Consider the following 7,282-nt stretch of genomic DNA (forward strand, 5'->3'; position numbering starts at 1 on the left):
TATATATATATATATATATATATATATATATATATATATATATATATATATATATGTATGTTTTTTTTGTCATTATATAGAGAGCCTGCACAACGGCAAGATGAATAGTCTTGCTCGATCGAATGCCAGTATTTACGGCACGAAAGACGATCTTTACGACAGACTGAAGCGTCACGCGTATACTGGTAAAAAAGGTACAATCCCGCAACTACCCTCGTAAATCATACGTATAATCAACGCCGGCTCTCATCGCACGTTATAGCACGTGAACGTCCGAAAAATAGCTACCAACAGGATCGGATGCAGCGTACCTCGCGCACCGGCTGCTTATTTAATAATTAATTTAAGACTACGTCTTAAATCTCCCCCCTCCCCTCCTTCCTCGCTTCCCTTCTCCTTCTTTACGTCTTTTTACTATCATAGAACACGTAACAAATTTCCGTTATAACATATCGAAGTAACGACTGATTGATGCAACGAGCGCATTTATTAAATCGTTCTCGAGCATGTGGCGCAACAAATAATGTTACGAAATGTCCATTTTGCAGATAAGAGCGACAGCGACAGCGAAGGCCAGTGACCGGGTAGAACAATGAGTTTCATGCCAACGTAGAGTACGAAAAAGCGAGAGATATCGGTGTAATCAGACGGGGCGACGACGGTCTTTCATCCTTCGTACGACGTCGTCGTCGTTGCTCCTCCCGATCGACGGATCGTGTTGTATTTATTGCATATCCTTCTTCTGAGATGTCGCGCGGAATCCGCGGCTGTCCTTATCGGAACTAAACGCAAAGCTGAACGACATCAAAAAAGAATAAGAAAGAAAGAAAGAAAGAGAGAGAGAGAGAGAGAGAGAGAGAGAGAGAGAGAGAGTGTGTGAGTGAATTAGTGAGTGACTCGATCGGGCCGCGAGATCTCCAGTTCATGCAAGAGACGCGCGCTTGGATCGACGACGAGCGACACAGAGTCCTGGAACGACGATCGGTAAGCGCGATACACCGATCGTCGCTTCGGCACGCGTCCGTCGAGACGGACATGCACAAACAAAAGTTCTCCCGGAAATTCGAGACGCGCCACATTGCCACAAGAAACTCAAAGAGAAAAGAAATAGAGAAAAAAAGAGAAACGGGACGTTCTTTAAAATGAAATTCGATGCGTGTTCAATGATTAAAGAGACTTGCGCGCGCACGTATGAAGTTGTAATTTTTGTAATTTAATACCATCTAGATTATAAGAACCACTTCGCAACATCATTATCGCCAACAATTCCGTTCCCCTCTTCCTCCACTATATCCTTTATTCACTCGTACGATTAATGGTGCGTACATGACAAGAAGTGTGTGCTTGTATGTTGATATAACAATATGTACGTGGATTTATATTTTGTTATTCGAAAATATACGCGCATCACGTTGTAATATAATGGTGTGCGGTCACGCGAACGAAACGTGACCGAGAATATGTTCAGCGAAGTTCTTGTCGGATTTAAATAACGAGCGTGAGAGGATAAGGATGATTCGCGCAGTGACCAAAAGAAAAATAAATAAATATATATATGTGTGTGTGTGTGTGTGTGTGTGTATTTTGAGAATATTCGCGCGGGTGCGCCAATTCGTTTTCTCGCGCGACGATAATCACTCTGTAAAGTGAAACGATTCGCGCCATTGGCGCTTGGATGCAACAAAAAAGATAAGAGAATGTATGTCCGCGGCGAGTGTACACCGAACGACCATGCTCTGTTTTTCATTTATGTTGTATAGAAAAGAAAAAATAAATTTAACAGATAGTTGTTTTTTTATTAATAAAACATATTTCGATAAAATGCTCTTTGTGTTAAGTTTAACCAATCATAGAATCATTTAGAATCATCTCGTAATCTTTCTATTCTTCTTTCTACCAAGTGTGCGCATCCACTTGATTGCGCACAGATAACGCAAAGGTCTAAAAAACATCTGGTTCTACTTTGGTACGTCTTTAAATCATCTCCAAGATATATTTCAGATATTCCTACTGGCCTATATTATAAGCGCAAGACAGAGTGCAACTTGATGCAACCGTAAAAAACATATGTGTTTTATCAATTAAACTTCAAAGTCTTCCTCAGCAGCCGGTAATACTATAACCGTCACAGCCAAGGGTTTCGGGTTTGATTTCTTGCACAGTAAAATCTTAATCTTTCCCGATATTTGACTTTTCAAGCTTGCACAAATGGTTAGTGGTATGGGTACAGCGCTTGGCAGTAAGGGCAAATTTGTCACGCGAGGACTCACGTCGGTACCTTCGGCTCTACAGAGAATATACAACTCTGTACGGACCAAATTCTCGGAAATATTAGTCACTATGACGCGAATCGTGTAATTGGGTCCCAAACCGAGAACATTTGTCTCCAACGTAATGGGATTCAGTCCCGATGTTTGATTCTCATTCAAATGTTCAGAGGCTTGTTTAGCGATGGTCAAGCGTAAACGAAGAAATCCTTGTTGAAATGTATTGTGTATTTTCTTCGCCTCCGCTCTCTCCCTTATCGTTTGATCGACGAACAATCTTGTTTTTTTTGGTATCGAGAATTTAGATGCATTGCACGATGACGAATTAGACGTTGAATTGTTCACGTTAAAATCAGCAGTACGCTTCAGAATCTTCATACATAAAGCACCACCGACCGTGACCATCGCTATCGTTCGTTCCTCTTGCCCCATTCGTCCGTACTGAGCATTTTTAAAGAAAAATCGGTGATACATTTATATCGGAAGAAATATGTGTGTGCGTGCGTGCGTGTGTGTATAAATACCTTAAGGGCGGACACGGGTTCCATAATCTTCACAGTGTCCACATGATGTTTTCCGTCATAAATGCGTACTCCGTACCCCGCTGTGCTTACGGCTAACAAGGACAGACCGCTTTGTGGTACTGGTAAACTCACTAAATCTAATATTATACCAGGAATATCGATACACCACAGCTTTATGCCCTGTGTCAAAAACAATAAATTTTGAAATGTCGTAAAGGAAAAAACACTATATATTCACCACATCCAAGCATACCTTTTTTGAAAATCCTACTAAAGTACCATCCATAACAGCCACCGCTGCTCCGCCAGAAGTAAGAACGGAAATAGACACCGCTGGCGCGGGCAGTGTTTCCCAAAGTTTCACGGGACTTCCCCTCCTGATCGCTCCTATTTTTCCGTCTCTTCCAATAACCATTATACGACCGTCGCCTGTCCACAAACCGCAACTGGCGAATGTTACCGGTGGCCACTCTAGTTGATGTTTATCCATAACTAAAAAAGCTCTGTGTGACGATTGTGTTAAAGTAAGCATATCACACAATATATATGTTACTGTTTGTGTGAACACATTTGTTGCATAACAAGAAATGTCTACCTGGGATCCAAGACGAGAATTTCTCCAGCTTCGGTTCCTAATATAAGACAACTACTGGCGGGATCGTTCCACGAGTCTCTTCGTATGATCGCGATCGCTGTTAACGCATTGGGCTTAACGAGAGGCACTCTTCTATATTGCTCCGCGAAGCTCACTCGCAAATTACTGTCCATCGATAGAAATTTTAACGTTCGAGGCGAAAGAAACGCCGCGCCGAGCTCTTTCAGTAACAGCTCCAAGTCATCCGCCAATGTTAGTACATTCAATTCCTCGTCCAGCCCGCACTTATGCCAGATCTAAATTATCAAGGTTCTTTGTTTCAAAACGACTTCCTCAGAGCAAAACGATTTAGCTAAGTTTAATAAATTATATGTAAATTATATGTACTTCTCGTTCTTTCGGATGTGCGTCGATATGTGGTAGGCAATATTTGAAGAAGGGCCTCATATTTTTGAAAACATACACACTGGCTCCAGCTCCTACAGCCACTACCGATGATCGAGGCTCCCCATTTTCCGTATAAAAACCAACTATGCCGCAAGGCGGATCTACCATGTTGTGTTCAGTTACTTGATCACCTCCTTTATACACTCGTACCTGAAAAAACACATATATCAATTATATATAAATTTATAAGACCAAGAGTGCCTTACCAAGCGTCACATTACCAACTGTACATATACCATCACACACACACACACACACACACACACACACACATATATATATAATACACACCTTTGTTGAGTCATTTCCAACTGGTCCTAGATCAGCGCAGATAAATCTGGCATCTCCATCGCCACTTATATCCAACATATCAAGTCCACCTGGCAAAGCAAATAGACCAGCGCTTGGCTCCCAGAGTGCTTCCAACCAACGACTTGTTCCAAGTCCTCCGAGAGGTTTGTGATCTGCTCTATATATAAAAAAATATATGCAATTAAAGTATCACAATTTTCATACTCTTCTACATGTATAGTTGAACAAATTATTTTGATACCTTGAAATCTTTGTAAAATTTCTAATGGTGTAATATACAAGTCATTGGGTATAGTTTACAGCAAGGGCAAGCAACAGTATTTTAATGTATAGGCGATACTACTGTTAAAAGAACATATAGGTCAAGAGTACATACATCAAAGTAAGAATATTTACCTTAAACCGTGCATATTCACAAATTTTTATAGTTTGTTTCTCGTATGTAAGTTATATTACATATTAGTCTACTTTTTGTTTATATTGCGTATCCATTGAGATCCATCACAGAGATATAAGATGTATTTGAAATTGATCAAAGGATTTTGCGGTTAAATTGCGGTTACATGTTCTCTAATTTTACAATTATCAACTTTACTCATCGACATTCCATAGCTGAGGGTGGAACCAACTGCCACGAACTGGCAGTTTCCTACCATAGAATATCATTGGAATTATTCTTTGTTTATGCATTTGTTACCATAGAGAAACTGCTATCGCGCATAAATGTACATTCGTGTATTAAGGATACATCTGAGATACAATCAGCAACAAAAGTGTTTGAAAAACGAAAAATTTGAATATCTGCTTCAAACGTGTTGTAAACCTAGTGATAAGTAATATAAATAGTGGCTAACATAATATATTTTTTACTTTAAAAGTTATTTTTTACTTTCTCAACAGTTTATTACTTTTATTTGCTTTTTTCATCTTTCTATGATAAAACTTTTGGCAGGGAAAATGCCCTGAATCAACTTTAGAACATTATGGCTGCGTTCCGTTTCACGCATATGCGCGCATTTATCTATAGTTCATGTTACATATATTGTAGGCAATGCGCGCATAATGCGTGAAACGGAACGCAACCTATATCTTGTATTTATTTAACAACAATATCCATCAGTGCAAAGGAGAAAAAGTAATTGGGATAAGTTAAAACAGATAAATATTCATTGTCTGAACAATAACTATCAATATTATTTGTTGTTATAAATATTTAATGAAAAAAGTTAAACGTAGCAACAGCGTACTATGTAGTTTGTGGCTTGTACGTTGGCAGTAATACACTGTGCAGGCAGGTTAAATGAAACAATAAAAGCCTCAAATTTCACACTTATCCTATTGTTCATCGAAATTATTTAATTTGTATTCTTGTCCTCTGCATGAAACATGCAGATAAAACAAGAATTTACGGCGTAACTTTGGCTGCGTTCCGCAAAGCGCATCATGCGCATAATGCGCTGCGTTGGAGCAAAAGAGATACGAGAGTGAGATATAAAGAGAGGGAGAGCACTTAGATGATGTTCTCGAACGCATGAGAGCGCATGGACTACACTACCTCGGGAGCTGAGGCAGCCTATGCGCTCTCATGCGTTCGAGAACATCATCTAAGTGCTCTCCCTCTCTTTATATCTCACTCTCGTATCTCTTTCACTCTGATGCAGCATATCATGTACATGATGCACTCTGCGGAACGCAGCCTTTATACTGATTTATAGGTTATTTGAGGCGTTTTTTCGTTTCATGACCACGGTAGCGTTTAGTTAGTTGGTTTGGTCCATTTAACGCTCGCAATATTGCTTATTGAGTATTAAAGGTGCCTTTACATGGGAGCGTCGAGCGTTAATAAAGCGATAGCCAATCAACGTGCCACTTTCCGCAAAAACTATAAGTATACTTTTGGAACCTGATACGTTGATTGGCTAACGCTTTAAGGCTCGACGCTAGAACATTCCCATGTATTGGCATCTTTAAACAAAGGTAGAATGACGCTTGCGGCGTTGCGAGCGTTAAGTGAATTAAACCAACCAACCAAACACTACCGTGGTCACGAAACGAAAAAACGTCTTTGTTTGACACACCAGTTGATTGCAACGTTGTCGCATTACACAGTCCAATTACTAAGGGCGCTATCCTACGGAGCGGAAATTTTCTGCGGAATGGAATGTTCCATGCGGAATTAAGCTGATAGCACATAGAAAAACATAAGCAGTAAAGGGACGTCTACATTGGAAGTAAATAGCAAGAAGTAGGAAGTAAAAGTAAGAAATTGACCAACCACAGTCGAATGTGAGAAGAATAATCAACTATGATTGGTCAATTTTTTATTCTTACTTCCTACTTCTTACTGCTTACTTCCAATGTAGACGTCCCTTAAGACGTAAGCAGTAAGCAAATTGACCAATCACAGTTATTGATTTTTCTTACGGTGCAAGAATTAACGACTGTGATTGGTCAATTTGCTTACTGCTTACTGCTTAAGTTTTTCTGTGTGCCACGGCTCTTAGCACGACCAATCATAGCCGTTCCGCTTTTCTTCCGGTGCTTTTTCTATTTTCCTTGTGTCCCATGGAGCGAAATACGCGGAAGCGGATCACACGGAATAATACAAAAAATAGACTTTTTAATGTTATTTCTTACGTTTTTAATAATTTTAATAATATCTTATACAAATGATATATGATAAATTAGTAAAGAGTAAAATTAGTTTCTCAGTAAAATACTTTTTACGAAAATATGCAACTATTTTACGATTGGCTAAAACTTAATTCCGCTGCCGCGTTTACCGCTTCACGGGACAGAAGGAAAAGTACATCAGCAGAATTGTGGTGATACATTATGTAGTATTAGGTGCGCAACTAAGTTCCCACTGTTTGTCAATAGATGGCTCCAGCAGTAAGTGCTGGTCGATTTTGACATATCCAAAACGTCATGAACCAAGCTTAGACATATGGTAAACAAACCGCTTTGACACGTTAGTGATTTTGTTTTGGCGTCATATACTTTTGGTTGTGTGAAAATGTCTGATTTTGTGCCAAATAATCGTCATTTGCGGGAAGTGTTGATTTTCTTATTTCATTCGAAGAAAATGGCGGCTGAAGCGCATCGAGAGCTCCAAAAAGTTTACGGAGATGCTGCTC

The 7,282-nt window shown here is 39.6% G+C and overlaps 2 protein-coding genes across 3 annotated transcripts in view; one reads left to right on the forward strand and one right to left on the reverse strand.

Moving 5' to 3' along the window:
- Positions 1-1,822, forward strand: part of LOC116848831 (sushi, von Willebrand factor type A, EGF and pentraxin domain-containing protein 1) — a 36,675-nt gene extending 34,853 nt beyond the window's left edge. For both annotated transcript variants that reach the window (XM_032825348.1, XM_032825349.1), the window contains 2 exons: positions 81-194; positions 549-1,822. In XM_032825348.1, the coding sequence (XP_032681239.1) occupies positions 81-194; positions 549-580 (146 nt within the window). In that variant the 3' untranslated portion in view covers positions 581-1,822. The remainder of the gene's footprint in view (positions 1-80; positions 195-548) is intronic.
- Positions 1,280-7,282, reverse strand: part of LOC116848834 (protein dispatched-like) — a 12,006-nt gene continuing 6,003 nt past the window's right edge. Inside the window, exons 10-15 of the mRNA XM_032825352.1 lie at positions 4,125-4,302; positions 3,774-3,983; positions 3,387-3,682; positions 3,045-3,294; positions 2,792-2,971; positions 1,280-2,708 (exon numbers count right to left, since the gene is read on the reverse strand). Coding sequence (XP_032681243.1) covers positions 2,082-2,708; positions 2,792-2,971; positions 3,045-3,294; positions 3,387-3,682; positions 3,774-3,983; positions 4,125-4,302 — 1,741 coding nt within the window. The 3' untranslated portion in view covers positions 1,280-2,081. The remainder of the gene's footprint in view (positions 2,709-2,791; positions 2,972-3,044; positions 3,295-3,386; positions 3,683-3,773; positions 3,984-4,124; positions 4,303-7,282) is intronic.

The sequence above is a fragment of the Odontomachus brunneus genome, unplaced genomic scaffold (genome assembly GCF_010583005.1).
Source record: "Odontomachus brunneus isolate Ranch 3 - 2012 unplaced genomic scaffold, Obru_v1 Obru_scaffold_100, whole genome shotgun sequence".
Classification (NCBI taxonomy): Eukaryota; Metazoa; Arthropoda; class Insecta; order Hymenoptera; family Formicidae; genus Odontomachus; species Odontomachus brunneus.